Source organism: Terrapene carolina, unplaced genomic scaffold, assembly GCF_002925995.2.
Source record: "Terrapene carolina triunguis isolate 2854851 unplaced genomic scaffold, T_m_triunguis-2.0 Scaffold247, whole genome shotgun sequence".
Classification (NCBI taxonomy): domain Eukaryota; kingdom Metazoa; phylum Chordata; order Testudines; family Emydidae; genus Terrapene; species Terrapene triunguis.
Window position 1 is genome coordinate 11,760,585 of NW_020664598.1, and position 18,732 is coordinate 11,779,316.

The 18,732-nt window shown below is 42.2% G+C and overlaps 1 protein-coding gene across 4 annotated transcripts in view; it reads left to right on the forward strand.

The window, feature by feature from the left end:
• HIPK2 (homeodomain interacting protein kinase 2) overlaps positions 1–18,452 on the forward strand; it is a 200,184-nt gene extending 181,732 nt beyond the window's left edge. For 3 of the 4 annotated variants that reach the window (XM_026657563.1, XM_026657562.1, XM_026657565.1), the window contains exons 13-15: positions 1,371–1,618; positions 2,631–2,791; positions 5,768–6,421. In XM_026657563.1, the coding sequence (XP_026513348.1) occupies positions 1,371–1,618; positions 2,631–2,791; positions 5,768–6,235 (877 nt within the window). In that variant the 3' untranslated portion in view covers positions 6,236–6,421. Of the gene's footprint in view, positions 1–1,370; positions 1,619–2,630; positions 2,792–5,767; positions 6,422–17,614 lie in introns of those variants that run through there. The other variant, XM_026657566.1, reaches the window with a different exon arrangement.
• The last annotated feature ends 280 nt before the right edge of the window (positions 18,453–18,732 follow it).

Consider the following 18,732-nt stretch of genomic DNA (forward strand, 5'->3'; position numbering starts at 1 on the left):
AAATGCACAAATAAATAAAAATGGCCTGAAATGCAAACTGGTCTGGAGGTCTGCAACATTTGCCTACATTAACTTGGATAGCTAGTCATGCTGAGACGAGGGCAAAATGCCCACCAGTGGCTGAATCCAGAATAATCAGATCCTCTCTTGAGTTAACGACATGTCGGAGGGAAGGAATTGAACTGAGCTTCAATGGGGAAGGGAATAAAGGGGGGAAAAAGAGTGGCGCTCAAGAGGTTAAGAGATGTGCTGTTATTTCTATATGGTGTTTTTGTTCCTGTTGGGACTGTTTCCACTACTGAGTCTAATTACTTAGCTCTTTATGCGCTATCCATTTCTTTTCATCATTTTAAAAACTTCAGTTGCCATAACAACATAATGCAATCAGTGAAACATAGCAGCTATTTTCTGTAGTCAAGGTCTGTGCGCTGTCAAGGATATGAGCCATTTAAGCAAATCTTCCCCCTCTCTCCCATCCCCCACGTCTCTCTCTTTTTTCACTAAACAAGCTCATAATGGGAAGGATAAACCATCAGGAATAATTAGACACAGTAGTGGAGCGAATCCCAACAGCGCGGGTGCAGTCTAGCCTAATGAACTTCTAGCAATAATCCTGGAAATGTTGATGTTGATGTTCCTTTTTAATCACTTCTTTGATGTCATAGATAGATTAGGTGCAGCAGGACCTCGGTAATTCGCTTTAATGTCAGGAGACCTGTTGCGAATTACTGAATGTTGCAAATTAACGAGTAAGAGAATAAAACCCAAGGATTCTGCATAGCAAATATACATTGTTGATTTTCTTCAGCTGTCCTTTCATTTCAAGTATTTATGTATATATATGCTCTATAGTGCATTAGTAAATATAATGTATATTTTGTAAAAATGGAATTTGAATCATATGAATCCTCGCTGTAACAACTATTATTAAATCTTTGCTGGGGGAGAGGGGAGACGCTGCATTTTTGTGTGAGTGGTAAGAAATGCAACTTCGTGTAGTGTGCTCTGCTGAGCTTCTCCTGCCGAGAGATAGTAAATAGCTTGGAAATAAGTCGAACAGTCTGTCTGAGCACTATTCTAAGCTGTGCATGTAAGGTCAATTATAAGATCCCTGCTCAGGATTTTACTCAGTCCTTGCTCAGACAAAACTCACGTGACTTCAATGAGGGTTTGCCTGAATAGTAAAAAGTGAGTTTAGGAGCACAGGATTTGGCTTAGGTGGCCCTGATCTGGCAAAGCACTGAAGCACGTGCTTAACTTTAAGCCTGCAAGCACCCCCATTGTTAAGGAGCAGGCTGAGGATGGAATGGAATGTTGGTATTCAGACAGTTCTTGCCTATTCACTATCTTCCATGTTGTTTGATTTTCAGCACCGTATCCAAGCAAAGAAAAAACGTCATCAGCTGTGTCACAGTGCACGATTCGCCCTACTCCGATTCCTCCAGCAACAACAGCCCCTATTCAGTGCAACACCGTGGGGCACACAATAATGGGAACACCTATGATACAAAAGGGGTACCAGAGACCCACTGCAGCGGGAACCCCCGAACTATAATTGTGCCACCGCTGAAAACCCAAGCCAGTGAGGTGTTGGTAGAATGCGATAACCTGGTACCAGGTAAATTGCACCTCTTCCCTCAAGAAAATAATCATAAGAAATAAACATCCAGCTTGGAAGAATCTCACTCTTCAGGTTCTTTAAAAAATAGATGCTGTGCGCCTTCTCTTCCCCAGCACACCTTGCACAGCTGTTCTTGGGAGGCGTCGTGCATTATTAACGTGTTGCATGGAGGCACTTCAGTGTAGCTGGGAGTCATAAGGGCTAAGTTTTTTCTCGGTTACATCATAGATCATCCAAGAACAGAATTTGGCCCCTCCTGCAGACATTGATATCAGGGCCCTTACACCAGCTTGAGCTGCCATGTAAGGTTATATATTTACTTTAAAATGGGCAAGAGTTACTTAGATTGAAAGCCCTGTTTTTCATCCAAACCTGCTAACGTTTCTGGGGGAACAGGCTCCCCTGGACTGGGTGTGTCAGGTTTGCTCACCCACCTTCGGAGCCTCCACTGTTCTGGAAAACACACCGGATCAAAAAGGGCCCTCTTCTGCAGTTCCCACCTGCAGCGCTGGGTTCTGCGCTGTGTGATTGTCCTTTTGTTTCATACATTGCAGTTGCGAGATTGTGCACCAAGGCTCAGAGCGTGGGCTCTCCCTTTTTCTCCCTCCCTATTCACGGTGAGGATGGCCAGGCTAAGGGCTTTCCTTGCTTTGCATTCCAGGCCTCTATCTTTTCCTTTCTCTCCTTAGCATCTGCCCACTCGCTTCCTGCCGTTCCCCAAGCAGAACACTTTCTGGCACTTATGAGGGTTCAGCCTCCAGACCCAGTTAGCGATTCACATAGAGGAGTTTGTATTGTTGCCTTGGGGGCAACTGGCAGGCCCATGTTTGTGAGCTCCCAGAGGTACTGTTAGGTAAGTACCTTCCTATAACTAGGAGGAGCCATTTCCAATGCACCCTTTCTTATGTGTCTCCTTCCACAAGCCACCCAGAGGCGACTCAGTGAGGGAAGGGTTGGTTAGATGATGTAAGACATTATTTAAGAACACGTGTTTTCTTTTCTGTCACAGTCACCACCAGTCATCACTCATCCTCCTACAAGTCCAAGTCCTCCAACATCGTGACCTCCACCAGCGGTCACTCTTCAGGGAGCTCGTCTGGAGCCATTGCCTATAGGCAGCAGCGGCCAGGACCACATTTCCAGCAGCAGCAGCCTCTTAATCTCAGCCAGGTAAGCAACCTGGGAGGGAGGCAGCAAGTAGGCCCCACAAAAATGTGCCATCTAATGTGTATTTTGACATAGCATCTTCCTTATGTAACCCATACCCACTCAGTGTAGTACTCTCTTGCCCTCTAGTGGTGTGTTACATCTTTCAGCACAGAGAAGAGGGGCTCATGCTTTTAGAACCAGAAGTCCACAGTTCAATTCCCACTGCTAACAAACCACGCAGGGTTGCACATACATTGCACGTACAAAGTATCTGAAAAGTCAAAACGTTTTACCTTGAGAGAAAAGAGAAGCAACGTAGACAGGCAGGTCTGTGTGCTGATTATAGGGGAGAATAGAGGGGGAAGGTATAAGAAAGGGGTGGGGATTCATCTCAATGATAGTCAAATGTCAAGACAAAGCCTTTTGAGTGAGGTTTGAAGGGAGGGTGTGACTGGCTGTCGGAATGGAAGACATTTCCAATCAGAGGTGACAAGTGGAGTGGGCATACAAATTGTGGCCAGCCAGAGATGTCATGTAGTCAGAAGTCCATTTCAAGATTGCTTCATCTGGGCCAAGATTTAGGCAACCCCAGTTGGGTGACAGCAGGCTGCACCAGATGTGTTTCTGAGTCAGAGCCAGAGAAGCCCAGTGCTGCCCAGCAGTTTCAGTAAGAATATTCTTTGTGTTTATTACATCTGACACCCATCTCTTCTCTATTGTGAGGTAATGGCCGTCAGGAGGGGACAGCAAAGATGCCAAGATTTCAGGAGTGGGAAGCTCTGAGAACTCAGAGGGCAGTGTTGACTTTGATACAGAGCTTAATAAAAGAGAAGCTGTTCAAAAAATGATAACATTTTCTGGCAAAACCCGTGTTTCAAAATTTAGCTGAACATTTGAAAAAAATTGACCATCTCTAAATTAAAAGTGAGGGAATAAAAGTGAGTGAAACTGGTGAAAGGTAGAGATGATGGGATCCTGCTTCCAAGAATGAGAGTGTAGTTTGGCTGCAACATTCTGGACCCTAAAAATACAGGGGGAGGATTTAGGAAAATGATAAAGGGGAATTGGAAAATAGAAGTAAGAAAGATGGGGCAGTGTCATTCTTGTTTGACAATTGTTTTCTAATCCCTGTTTTCTTGGTTATTTAATACTTTGACTGTCAGATTGCACAATAGTCATAACTGACTGAGGAAACACTTTGGCACCATCATGCAATGTAAGGAACCAGTTTAGAAAATCCCTAGTGTTTGGGAAGAACATATCTTCTCTCCTAAGGCAAGAACAGAAGTTACCTTTGTTCAAGAAGTTACAGATGATTACATGAAAGTTCTGAGAGAGGAAAGTCTTCAAGACTTGTTGGGGCCCGGAGTTGCTGGGGGAGTATGTTAGGCTGCCAACCTAGGAAGTGAGAGCATCAAAGACCACCGTTATTAAATCAATACAACTGCCTCTGCCCATGCTGGACTCCAGGGCTTTCAGTTCAGCAGCTTTCATCAGTGTTAAATTCACTGTCAAATTTTAAAAAGGCTTGTCTGAGCCTAGCCATGGATCTCACAGCAGAAACTCTTACTGCATCTCTGTGATGCAAGGTTGTGGGAGTCTTCATGTTAGCTGCCCTTCCAGGCAATGAGTGCAGTCCTGTAATGTTCTCTAGAGAGCTGCTGTGGTGGCCCCATGGAACATAGGTTTTTGAGGGACCCTGTGCAGCCCTGCTGCTTCCAAGAGAAGTTTACTGTGACATTGAGGATTTGAGGAGGAGGGGAAAAACACATGGGAAATTGTGACCCCCAAACCCCTCAGAATCTCCTGATCCAGGTGTGTCCATTCTGGTTTACCAAGGAATGTCATGTGAGGTCTTAAAAGAAAGCCAGGATTATGATGGTCATTAATATTGTTGTGAAATGTATGTACAGACACTGTATAAGGAGTTATGTCCATATACTGGAAATATGTTCTGAAGTCTGTATCAAGGCAGATTTGACAGGTTTTCTGTCAGACAAAAGATGTTTATTGACTTATCTCTCTGTCTGCATGTAAATTAAGCATTGTAAGCCAACACAAAGGAAGCCCAATTTACATATGAAATCAGTGGGGTGACGCACTGGAGAATAAGTCACAGGGGTTTATCCTGCCTCTGGGTAGAGACAATGAACTTTGGGAGGCATAAGGAGAAGGCTAGAAAGGTTAGCCTGTTAAATTTAATCTCTAGAAATCTGGTAGCCCTTTTGTTTCCATTATCCTTACTGTCTCTCGCTCTCGAATCTTTGATGATAACCTTACTGTTGTTTTCTATACACATATCTCAGTGCTGTGGTATTATACGGGGAGCTGATCCTGAGTTTAGGGTTCAAAAAAGAACTAGCTAAGTTCATGGAGGATAGGTCCATCAATGGCTAGTAGCCAGGATGGCAGGGATGGTGTCCCTAGCCTCGGTTTTGCCAGAAGCTGGGAATGGGCGACAGGGGATTGATGATTACCAGTTCTGTTCATCCTGTCTGAAGAACCGGGCGATGGCCACTGTCAGAAGATAGGATACTGGGGCTACATGGACCTTTGGTCTAACCCAGTGTGGCCGTTCTTATGAGTTGAATCATTCAAGCTGGTGTGCACTCTGTTCTCTTGGGGACAGCAGACCTGGTATTTCTGTGGGTGTTCAGTGGAGAAGGGGCTGGACTCTACAGGGGAATGCTTCAAAGGGGCTCAGAGACTGGGGTGCCCCTATTGTTAATCTTCAAGGCAAAGGAAAGGCTGGCATAGCCCAGAGGAGAGTGCATGGATGGTGAACAGGCTGGAGGTGTGAGGGAGCAGACTCCCACTCAAGCATAAGAAGGTCTCCCCCCTGGAGGCAAGGGGTTAACAAGGTGACTCTGACTCCTTGGTGCCCCGAGCACCATCACAGAAATCACCTTGGCTCTGGAAGGAGCTCACTCCAGGAGCTAGAGGAAAAGAACAACCTATTGTCTTCTAACTGTCCTGTATTGTGCTCTCTTTGTGCAGGCCCAGCAGCACATCACGACTGATCGCACAGGGAGTCACCGGCGACAGCAAGCCTACATCACTCCAACAATAGCTCAGGCTCCGTACTCCTTCCCACACAATAGTCCCAGCCATGGTACGGTCCACCCCCACCTGGCTGCGGCAGCAGCGGCTCACCTCCCCACCCAGCCCCACCTCTACACATACACCGCCCCCGCTGCTCTGGGCTCCACAGGCACCGTTGCTCATCTGGTGGCCTCCCAAGGGTCTGCTCGTCATGCTGTGCAACACACCACTTACCCGGCCAGCATTGTCCACCAGGTTCCTGTCAGCATGGGCCCTCGGGTTCTGCCATCACCCACCATCCACCCAAGTCAGTACCAGGCTCAGTTTGCCCATCAGACCTATATCAGTGCTTCTCCCGCTTCCACAGTCTACACTGGATACCCGCTGAGCCCCACCAAGGTCAACCAGTACCCTTACATCTAAACACTGGAATGAGAGAGAGAGAGAGACCCGCAAAGAGGGAGTGAGGTGGCTGTTTTTATACTGAAGAACATGACAAACAATGCAATGGGAGGCTCACTTGAAACTTGAACGAAGGAGACTTTAAGGGAGAAATGAGAAAGGAAAGAAGGAAAGAACTAATTCTACACTTTTTATTTAAAAAAAAAAGAAAAAGGAAAAAAAAAGAGTGAGAAAAATAAAACAAAAACACAAAATACAAAACCATCCTGCACCAAACTGGGGGGGGAGGGGGAAGGGGGGAACAGATGGACCCAAAGTGGGTCCTGTTTTTGGAGAACTTCACCAATAGACTTTTAAAGATTATTTTAATCTGATAATGAGCTACATTTAGGAATTTGTTGTCCAGAACACCTAAAACAAAATCCATTAGGTTTTTAACCCAATAAATCTACAGATTAGGGATTTATCCAGAATTTCAAAGGGATAATGCCCCATTTTTGCACTGGTCTCTGTAACCCAAAGGTGTGTGAGGTGTTTTCCATGGGGAAGGTAAAAGGAGGGGAGCGGACAGGGGTGGAGGAGGGGAAGGGAAGGAATTTTTTCCATCACTCTAAATTTCAGACCTAGCACTGATATGCTTAAAAACGTGTACACACGAACAAGAATACACACCATTTGTCAAGATCAGAAGCATTTGAGGCTATTTTTCCCTGTCTCTGAGCACCCTGGATAAATCCCTGAGAAATGTTATTCTTAAAAAATGTCTTTAATAGTGTATGTTGGATTTCAGTTTCTTTATTTTATTTTATTTTGAAATTTTCTTTTTAATCCCCAGCTCTTTTAGTGTAGGAGTAGAAAATTTCTCTGGCCCCTTGGTAGAATGTAGCACTATACAGTACATACACCCTTTTTACTATATTGTGTTGAACTTCAGTGATACCAATAGACTATTCCTCAATGTGATTGCACAAAAACAAAACAACAACAACAACAAGAAAAAAAAAGATATAACATAGGCATGTAACAAATGTGATTGTCCAGGTATGTATGTATATGTGTGTGTGTGTGTATGTGTGTGTGCGTGCGCGCGTGCAGATGCTGCCTTCTCTCTGTGGTGTGTTCCTCAGCACAGCCATTACAACTGTCACAGTCTTAGTTTTACATCATTCCCTCGTAGTGCCTTACCGAACTACAGATGCGGTTTAAGGGTTTACTTCCACTGGTACGCCTAGAAACTGACTGAATTTCATCTGAGCTCTTCTTCTTTTGCGGTGGTGTTGATTTTGTGGTGGTGTTGATTTTCTTCTTCTAGGTTATTTTTCCGCCCCTGTTGTTGCTCTTTAGTCATTTGCCGATGTGCAGGTGTCAGGAAGGCTTGTGGGGGCTGGAAGGACATACCCGCAGATATCTGTTTAACAATATATGGGCTAGAAGTGACCAGATTGGTCATGAGACCCTAATGTAGCTTCCCAAAGGGTCAAAGGTTTTGTTTGTGGGTCTGTTTTTTCCCCCTTGGGGAATAAAAAATGTCCCCATCAGAAGTTTAATTCTCATTCTGCTGTTTGCTAACATTCTTAGAGGATTAGAAGGACAGATTCCTCCCATCCTTACTTTGCAAACATCTAGAGTGTTACGTTGCCAGAGTACTATGTCAGAGAGAAGGAGGAGTGGAGATTTGATCCATCAGAGGGGGAATGCTTAAGGACACTTCTAGTAGAATTCCAAAGATGGGAAAGAAAGAAAGCAAGAGAATGAGAGAATTCAGTCTAGAGCGTCAAACTCAGGTTTCCTGAGTGAAAAGAGAAAATTTTGAGACATCAAGGCCCTACCCGTTGTAATGTAGTTCTGACCGTGTTCTTTCCCCTCCCTCATCCCATTTGTATAAAAGCTGTAGTAGAATGCTGTTTGAACTTGGTGAAAAAATTCTTGCTCTGGGTCCTCAGCTCCAAAGGAACTCTAAACAGTCTTGTTTTCGGGTAGTTTCCAAAGAGAGATTTTCTTACAGCTGCAGGGTTAAGAGGGAAAAGGCGATAAAAATGGGTGCACCATTGCATCAATACTTAGAATTTCATATGTACTTGTGGGGGAGGGGAGAAGAGCCCAATAATAAGGAGGTTTGGTGGCGTGTTCCCATCAAAGATTAGGTCTGCATGGCCATTCAGTGCCACTATAGAATCTACCTAAACCTAGAGCAAGGAGTATTTCAAGGTTTACTGCAAGATTCTAGAAAATGGCAGGTCAACTGGCAGAGTGAAGGTGGATGGATCCCATGGATGGAGTTAAGGAAAAGGTCTCTCTCTCTCGAGAGAGAGAGAAACTGGCAAGAGACAAGCACAGCTGTAATATCTGATCATGAGCATTTGTCCAGCCTTGAAGAAGGAAGGGATCTCCACATGCATAGATTGGGCAAGATTATTTTATTTTGGGAAACCATCAAGTATCCCTCATGTTTGCCATTTCAGATTCATGGGCTATCCTTGCACAGTTTTATTTTCTCATCTCTCCCTCGCTCCCACTAAATATAATGTAAATCAGGATCTGATTCTCAGCAGTCCATGCACCTTACATTCTTCCTTTAGAAAGACCACACTTTCCCATTTATCAAAGCCAGGAAATTCCCTGTTCTCCCTGTACTTTTCCGTTGCATTCCTCTCATGTCCCATTGGTTCAGGTATGAAAGCGTCATGCTGCTTGTGTCATTAAAAGGAATAATATTGTTATTTTACTGTATGATTGTTCTGATTATTATTATTTTATTATATTTTACTCTGGGTTTTAATTGCACATGCATTCCTGCATCTTTGTGTTATTTTTCTCTTAGTATTATTATTGATGTTGTTGTTTTGTTAATTTTATTCTGAATAGTTTCTCTTCATCAGTGGCATCAGAGGGGTCACTGTGTCTGTGAGAACTGCAGGAAGAGAGGAAGATAGTTTTGTTCTGAGAAGACAAACTGCAGAGAGCATAGAGGGGGCAGAGAAAGGACATGCCGTGAGGACGTGTCCTTTAGGGATGGACCATTATCCCCCATTGCACCCCTGCATTTCAGCACAATGCCAGAAACTTTCCCTTGGAGGCAGAGACCAAACAGCAACCTACGTCATTTTCTAGCAGCAGGGCTGGATTAAAAGAGCATGAGGGCCTGGGTCCATAAGGTCCAACTCACCATCACATTGTAGCAGCTAATGTTTGGTGAGGCACTTGTATGAGACCAAGACCAGGCCATGTCCCCATAAGCCCTTTAATTAACCCAAGCTGGGGCTAAGTATTAGAGCTCAGTTTCCCAGAGGGGAAAACAAATGGTTGGCTCCTCAGAAGGTGCCCTATCTACCCTCCAAGCTCTGAATGAGAGAACCCGAATGGAGGAAAGAATGTGACCCCCCAGTCCAGTCACTGGATAAACAACACTGGCAGACACTGAAGATATTCGCTTGTTAAAACTGAGCAGCAGGAATAGCAAGGTACCTGTCCTGTTCTACCATTTTTGAAGACTAAAGGTGTGTCCATATGACCATGGTATTTGGCTTGTGTTTCTTCCTCCTTGATATAGCTGGTCTTTTAATTATTACTTATGCAATTTTATTAAGCTTTTTTGTTGTATGGAATTATGTTTTCAGTTACATCTCCTTATTAAAGCTGTGGGTGTAGAGTCTGTGTAAAGGCCCTAATTCAGCAGCACATTTAATCACATGCTTGAGTGCTTTGCTGAATAAGGATGGACTTTAAGCACATGCTTAAAGTCAAAATGTTTGCTTAAGTGCATCACTATATTGGGGCCAATAAAGCAGGGAAGAGAGGAAGGGTTGGTTTTAATCTCACTTACCAGAATGTTTGATTTATTTATTGTGTTTTGCCTGTACATGGGTCTGTTTCGTTCCTCCACTATGCGCAACTCTGATTTCTGTGGCAATAGGGTGACAGAGCTTACGACGGTGCATTCTGTGGTGTGAAGGAATGCATTGCAAAGTGGAAGGGGCAGTTGTTTGTCCTGTTCGTGCTGAGAACAGAGCCGCGCTAGCTTTGGTTCTGATCCCAGTGCAGTCAGAGTCAGTGTTGCTGGAAGGGGTTGTAATAAGGATGAACGATGTATCCATAGTTTGAACTGTGTTTATGTTGCGATGCTAACTGAGGACTGAGTTTTCTGCTCGGTAGGGGGATGCAAAAAAATGCCTTTCCCTCCCTCTCTCTCTCTGAAAATATAGTATGGTAAGTGCAGTACTGTTAGCCACACAAGAGGGCAGACAATGTTAGTAGAGGAGCTAAATTCTTGGCAGGCACACTGTTGGTGCTACACACGTAACAATAGCTGAATTATTTAGCTTGCAGAGACCTTTGGAGTTGAAAATAGGATTGATGTGTTTTGGAATGAGCTTGGGGTTCTTTGTGTGTGTGAAGCAAACTGCTTGGAAACTTGAGTAAGGAGGTGAATGGTTCAGTACTGGAAGTATTACCGGTGGTTCCTGGTTGGCACAGTGTAGAAGTGACCCCTTTCCCCATCACAGTGTCTTGCTTTCGTCTGATGCTGGAAACGGGAGAGGTGAACAGACATTGCCTCTCTTACAGCTGGACATTCAAAGTGCTGCTATGAAACCAGAATATACAGAGAGGTGGAGGGACTAGTTACCTTGAGCGGAATGAAACAGCATAATGGACGAGCTAGAACTTTTCTCAGTGTAGACTGGGCCAAATCCAGCTGTTTGAAGAAGCAACTGCAATTGCATTCCCCAAACTGGAGTTGCACCTGCTTATACCGGGGTTGCATTTGACCCTCTGGGTAGATTTTTACTCCCTCGCTCTCCATAATAGTTCTGTCAAGAAACATTCCAGCAAAGGGACGCTTCTGTTTCTGTCATACTTCTTTTTTATATTCTCAATCCCTCTGAATTTGGTTTGAAAGAAATTCCATTACCAAACCTGAAAGGAAGATAAAAACCCATGTCTTTCTTTAACCAAAGAAGCTTAATAAATAAATTTAAATAAAGAGAGAAAGAGACCCTACCCATTACAGATACAGAATAAAGTCACAGGCCCTGACTGTCAGGCAATAATGACACGCTATGGAATTCTTTCTTTCTTTCTTTTTCTTTCCGTTTCTGTCACTTGTTTATGTTTTGATTAGCTAGCTTGTTGCGTGGAGAAATTCAGTCACACTAAAATATTGCTGCTATCCTAAACTTTAGGGGACATCAAAAATGTTATGCTTCTTTCACTGTTGTTGTTATTATTATTATTTATTATTATTCATAGTAATTACAATGTATCTTATCACTGGCAACAACGCAGTGTTGAAATTGTGAACTGTGTAATGGGAATAAGCTTCCGTAAGCGCCCCGTGCTTCTGTAGCATTTAACTCTCCTGCTTTAGGACTCTGTTTGCAATCTCTGTGTGTCAGTGCAATGCTGTAACTCCTGTAATGACAAAACCTCCTCAAAGTTGGGCAAACGCAGAAGAATTGTTTGTGGAAGTTTGAGCAGGTTTGCCATGGGTTGGCAATCAGCCCAGCAAAGGGGTGTGTAATGCTCCTTACGGGCCAAGTTCTGGACCTGTGAGTGCAGGGTCTGACTAAATGTTCCTTGTTCGGGGAGTTCTGCAGGCATTGGGGGAAATAATCCTCTCCTTCCCTGCCAGGGTGCAAAGCACCAGTGTGACCCAGGCCATGGGCTGCAGTAGCATCTGTACCCACTGTGTTCCCCTTCCCCCGTGTGGATGTTTAGGTCAGTGGATCTGCAGTTGTGGACACTCTGGCCATACCCCCACTGATCCCCAAATCTCCTCTGCACTACTGTAGAGACAGCCTCTGAAGATAACTGCTTTGCAATGTGCATGATGTGTGGAGTCCTCTAAATTCCCTCTCTGGAGTCTGGTCCTGTGCATTAGGATCACTTTAGTTCCTCTGCATTTAAGGCTTCAGTTCTTAGAGAAAGGAAAACGGGACTGAGCCCTGTGCATCCAGTCCTTGAGTCCATATGCTGTCATACTCTGGCAGAGCTCCCTTTGAAGCCAATGGGAATTTTGCCTGAGTGAAGACCAAGTCAAGGCTATCAGTCGCATTGAGCAAAATACCCTTTATACACACTATTTTACAGCAAAGGTCACCAATCTTGCAGTCACACTACTGTAAGCTATAGTGTCTTGGCTCATTGCTGTAGTATTGTCTTTAAGAAGAGGTACAGCCCATGCTGCCTGCCCCGGGTTCTAGGTACATAGTATGTCACCACTAGATGCCAGCCCTTCAAAGTATGCCATTGTGTTCCGTTCCACCCAGCGGCTGCAGCATAGCCCAGCCCTGAGGCTGCTTAATTGCATTAGGCAGTGTCACTGCAGGGTTAGAGTTCAGACCAGATGGCTAATTTGGAACTCAGTTCTGCAGGTGCTTATGCCCTTGAATAACTTTACTCCACTTTGGTCCCAGAGTGTTCATGGACCCATTCACATGTGTAAAGTTGCTCAGATATGCAAATATTTGCAGGATCCAGCGCTAGATAAGCACACCAAGACTGATTTCAGCAAACACAAGATGCTCTCATTGGAGAAGGAAACACCATGTATTGCATCAAGTGTGAAATTTGAATGGGAAATTAGCTTGACCTTTCAGGAGTCTTCTGAAGCATACTATGAGGCTTTGCTTTCTGCATCTCTAGAATCAGATTGAAATTTACATTTCTCACGTACGGGTTAGCTTGTCCTTCCAGTTTTAGCAGTGCTGCTATAACAGACTCTTCATGTGTATATGAAGATAAAGTTTTTGTTTTTAATCTTTTGCTTGTCATAGTTAATCCAAGAAAGGCAATACTAAAGGTATATTTTTTCCAAAAATGATATTTTTTACTGCACTGATAAATATTGTGACATCTCTGATCTTAACTCTTTAGCTGTAGGGGGAATTATGTGCAGATTCACATAGATCTTGTAAATACTTGTGTGTGGGTCTGACAGCCAGGGACTTTTTTCTTTTCTTTCTTTCTTAAAAAAATAAAATAAAAATAAAAATAGAACGGTTTCCTCTTTGAGACGGAAAGAGATGGACAGCAATGCTGAGAGCAAAAGAAAAGCTTATCCCACTTTCAGAACATAGCCAAGGAGCTTTTGCAGTGCTGGCATGGAGTTGATGATAATGCAGATGTGTTTTAATATTTTTTTTCCAGCGAATTGATTGGAAAGGAGAAAGTAAGTTAGAAAAGCTTTGGTCTGGAATTCTGATCAGAAATGTTGTTCATCAGCCACATGGCGCCTCTTAGGGTTTTGTTATATTTTGTTTCTTAATTCATCTTTATCGACTGGTTAGAGGCTTGTTTGCCTGGGTTCTAGGTTGGTCTATATGTGTTCTACTGTTCTAGAACTCATTGACTCCGTTGGAAGCAAACCCCATCTGATCAGGATTCTGGATTCTGATTGGTTTAAAAGGTATTCTGGAGCTATGGTGGAATACCTTCCGTTTTTTAAAGAAGGATTTAGATACACTTATATTACACAAACTGTGACCTAATGGCAATAATTACCTCAAATGTGGGCATTCATCCTGGTTTTAGCCTTTTTGAAAACATGTAGCCAGCTTGAACTTGGGTTTCAAAGACTATAAACTCTGTATGGGCGGAATAATGATAAATGCCCACCCTGGTCATTGTTGCTTGAGTGAATTCTGAAGACCGTGATTCTTTAAAACAAAAACAAAGGAAACCAAGGAATAGATTACACTTTTATGTATTGTAATCAATTGTTAAAATGCACATGTAAGTATATATGTTTATAGCTACTGTAAAATGCTTTGGCCTTCTAGAAGATACTTAATGAGTCACATTTTAAACCAATATGAACTGAATAATAGACTGTGGCTACTTAAACAGTTTTCTGGCTACATTTTATAGTTATTACAGTGTTTTATAGTTTACATTTAAACTGGTACTTTTTAAGGGAAATTTCTGTTTGTAAATGACACCTTCAAAAACTCAATACAGCTGCCTCTATTTTTTAATTTTGCCCTTTTAAAACAGAAAAGTACAGGTGTGTCTTTATTATGTATATTCTGTTTTGAGTTATAACATAGTATTGGAAAGTGAGTTCAGATCAAAGAATCCACCTTATTCCAAAGTATGGTTAAGAAACCGCTCCACATACTGAAGTATAGTCCAACACATGAGCTATTTATTTTTTAATAACAAACTTTAATGAAACTCCTTGGGTTGAAGCATGGAGCACAATACGTCCAAATCAACTATCCTCTGTAGGACCATAACCTGGATGAAGATACCTGTATAATGAGAAAGAAGGATATTCAAAGGAAGGGATGTACTGTTTTGTTCATAACTCATTAGCTGAACTATTGATTCCTGAGCTAGTGAATCCCTATTTTGTTTTGGAATTGTTGTGGGGGTTTTTTGTGTGACAGCCACTCAGAGAGGCAATGCTGTAATTTGGCTTTCATTCTGTTCATCCCTTTATACAAGTGACTCCACCCTAGAAACATTTTGAACCAGTGAACTAAATACAAAGTCCATTGACCATTTCTCTGTAAACTTTATTAGCGAATGGTGGTACCGTTTGGTGCTGTTTCGTTGTTATGGGTTGTCGTATATTTTGCATTTTGATGTAACCTCTTTTTTTTCAGTCTCACTTCACCATGAGTATCTGTCTAGTTTTGTCTTTGTTTTCTTTCAGTTGAGTAACCAATGAACACAGTGTAAATGTCTTGCTGGGCAAAGTGGTACTTTTAGATAATAAAAGTACATGAATTGGCATTTAAAAAAAAATTGTCTGAAGTACTGAGCTTCAGTCGTGGAGCTCAGGTAATCTCAACAAAGCTCCTTGCATCTTTCAGTGAGGCCTGCCACAGCTACCCTGTTGATCTTGGCAGTTGAATGAAGTTACTAGAAAACAACAGTGATACTTTACAGTTAGGCCCCTGTGCTGCTGCTGGTAAAATCTGTGTCAGAACTCCTCATTGACGTCAATGGGAGCAGAATTGGTCCCTAGCCCCTCCAGTAACTCCATTCAGTGCCAGGTACCCTCACTGTAACTCACATTACCAAAGAGGCGATAACTTATGGTGACTGGGGTTGCCATTTGGTGAACTACATAGAGGACTGTTAGCAGCCCTTGGGCAAACTGGAAAATGTCCACCCCCTAACTGGCCACAGTCACAGAATCAACAGCCACTAACCATTTTGCTGCCCTCAGCAACAGCCTGTTCTGCCTCTTTATGGCACGAGCCAGTCCTGGAAATACCAGCTCTCTTGGTTGAAGGAGCTGCAGAGCTTTTTAAAATACTTTGGCTTGGAACTTGTAAAGCAAGAAGGGGTTTCTAATACTGGCAATGCACATCCCTTACAATCTGAATGGTTACATATAGCACTTCTGTCCTCCAAAAGGAAATACAATATTCTTCAATGCTTCCACATTTGGTGGTTACATACAACACTTCTGTCTTTTTTTTTCTTTATTCCTTATTTGTTTAGTTTTGGTTTTCGTATTCTTAAAATGATACTTCCATGGATATTCCAGGGCACAGCCATTTCAGATGTAGAAAGTATCTGCTCATCCCATGTGTTTCACCAACAAAGTAAACCAGGCATTTTGGGGGTATCGGATTCTACTTGGACAGAATTGGAATGTAGCTTGTATATTCTATACCAAACCAAATTTCTGAAAGGAGAGGAAGTGTAATGAATAGCTTTATTAAAAGGAGAGAGAGAGAGAAAGAAAGAAAGGGGCATCTTGGAAGTTGAAGAGTCTAGACTAGGGTAGCTAACTAAAACTAAGAGGTGAAACAGTTTTTCTAAATAGTGAAATCCGCTTATAAAAGGGGGAAAGTGAGAAAATGTTTTATATCTTTTGACTGTCCACAAACCCCAATGTACTCTAGATGGAAAGTGGAAGTTAGCATACACTGTGCCAGAATTGTAAAGAGGAAGAGAGGGAAAAAACACATGAAAATATCAAAAATGCAAGGGAAAAGATGCCCTCTGGCCCCCTCCCAGTATCTTGGATGGTTCTTTCTCTACAGTGTCATCTCAGCCCAGTAACCCCATGAAAGCCCTGATCTGTTGTGTTCCTCCACTGTACGGTTTCTGTAATATGAGTGTTAATCTTTGTGAAAATTGTATGCAACAGTATTTTCTTGTGTACTGCTTTTTTCCTATGTGAATTGTCTCTCTTTTTTTCTTTTTCCTTTTTGTCTTTTTCTTTTTTCCCCACCCTTTTTTTTTTTTTGGTAAATATGTATTTCTTCTTTTTTAAAAAACAAACAAACTGATGTGTTGTAGACCTATATGTAACCTATTCCTTAGGCTCATATTATAGGTATGTTATAAGAATGGATATTTTACTTGGCTTTAGAATGTTTTACAAGAAAACTAATTCTTAACCAATCAAGTTCTTGCTACTAAAAAAAAAAAAATGCTTGTGTTTTTCATCATGACGTTGTGTGCTTCTAATTAATAATCATTTTCGTTGTAGAAAAATGGAGTGAATTTATATTAGTCTTGGAAACTAATAATAGCATTGTAAATTTATGAGATGATTTTAACAGAAAATACATTATAGAAGAATATAGTTATTTTAATTGTAATATTACTAACCGTAGGGTGAGAAAGGAGGTCCCGTTGTGGTGAACTATGTTATAGCTTGTTATTCACGGTTTCTTTTTGATCATTTTTTCGGTCTCTGAGGTGAAACGAGTTATTAATCAGAATTTGTAAACTCACATATGCATATTGTATATGTGTAGAAATGTAATCACACTTTGTCTTGGAATTACATTAAACTGTTTTAAGTCACTGCAAAGTCCATGTCTGTGTGCCTGTCTTCCCACTGGCTTGGATTTGGTGTGAATATTCTAGGGGCCGGGGGGGAGGGGGGTGTGTTTGTTGGTTGTTTTTTAACAGCCCATGGAAGTCTTTAGAAAAGACTAACTACAAAGGGAAATGTTGTTTTTTAAGTGACAGTTTTTAGATTTGCAAGACAAGTTAGATAAATATGATCTTCAGTAGCAGTGCACTGAGCTCAAGCTTCACTATACAGATCTAAGCTTCACCAAAATGTGAGGGGATGCTCAGGTCTGAGGTTTGGATTCAAATCCTTCTCTAGTTCCCAGGCACTTCATATTATTCTTATTGGTCTGTGGTGGTTAGAATTAGTTACAACAGTGGGTCTCAAACTTTTTTACTGGAGACCCCTTTCACATCGCAAGCCTCTGAGTGCGACCCCCTAATAAGTTAAACACACCGTTTAATATATTTAACACCATTATAAATGCTGGAGGCAAGCCGGGTTTGGGGTGGAGGTTGACAGCTCGTGACCCCCCATGTAATGACCTCGCGACCCCCAGTTTGAGAACCCCGGAGTTACAATTTTGTTTCTTCTCTTAGTTGCCTGTGAACATTTTATTCCTCTCCCCTCTCTAGGGAGTTCCGGCTTCACATTAAAGAGATCTTCTAGACCATAAAATGTTTGAGTGATCACCTCTCTCCTAAAGCTGCTTTCCACCAATATCTGACATCTGGGCTGGGTCGGATTTCATCTCTAGCTTCAGTAAGGAGCAGCCTGGTGCCAGGATTTGTTCAGTAAAAAGTCATCTATTGCAAAACATCATCCTGGAGGCGATCAATCAGCGTCCCCTCAACAACTTGTTACAGTACAAAACCCGCCTGTTGGGGTTGGTGCCATTTCCTTGATACAGGGGTTGATTTTTGGAGGCTATTGGGTTTCCTTGCCTCTATTTGTTTTGTTTTGTCAGGCTACATATTCTAGCTAGTGGCTTCTTTATTTAAATGGTAATGTTGTATATTCTGGCCTCTCCTGAGGGGTGCTTATCTGCCTTGCCATATGTATCTGATCAACGGGTTTAACAAATAATGTCCCTGGAATTGTACAACACCAAAGGTCAGTGGTCTTGAGCTCCTAGATAAATCCTGAGGCGACACAAAAGGTGTTTATCCACAATAAATGTTTTGGGGCAAAGCCAAGACTCTCATTTTCATGGCTGACCCTGGGACAACATTCTGTCCCAGAGATTTTATTTCTAGAGCACCAAATGAGTGGTGTCGCTTTTGTTATCTTATTGGTAGCTGTTGGTGCAGGTGAGCGACAGGAGCTCACACCATCATTCTACCGGCTGCCTTTTACCTGGTGTAGATTCTGTTGCAGCAAAGCAATTAAAGCAAGTCTATCCCTACTCCCTTACCTTGAAGCATGTGCTTAAGTCCCATTAAAATCAATGGGATTTAAAAGCATGTACTTAAAGTTAAGCATGTACCTAAATGCTTTGTGAATGGGGATGGTTTACTAGATTGGGGTCTTAAAGAAGAGACCGGGGCAGATTCTGATCTCAGTTACATGGGTGTAAATCCAGAGTAACTACATTAACTAACAGAGTTGCTCCATATTTACATTCATATAACTTTAATATTTGTTTTAATAAAACATACTTGTGTAATTTTAAAAAATGTTGGAAACAAATAGAATTAAAATGCGTTTGAGTCTAGGAGTGTGATTTTTTTTTTTAATTTATTTTTTTGATCAG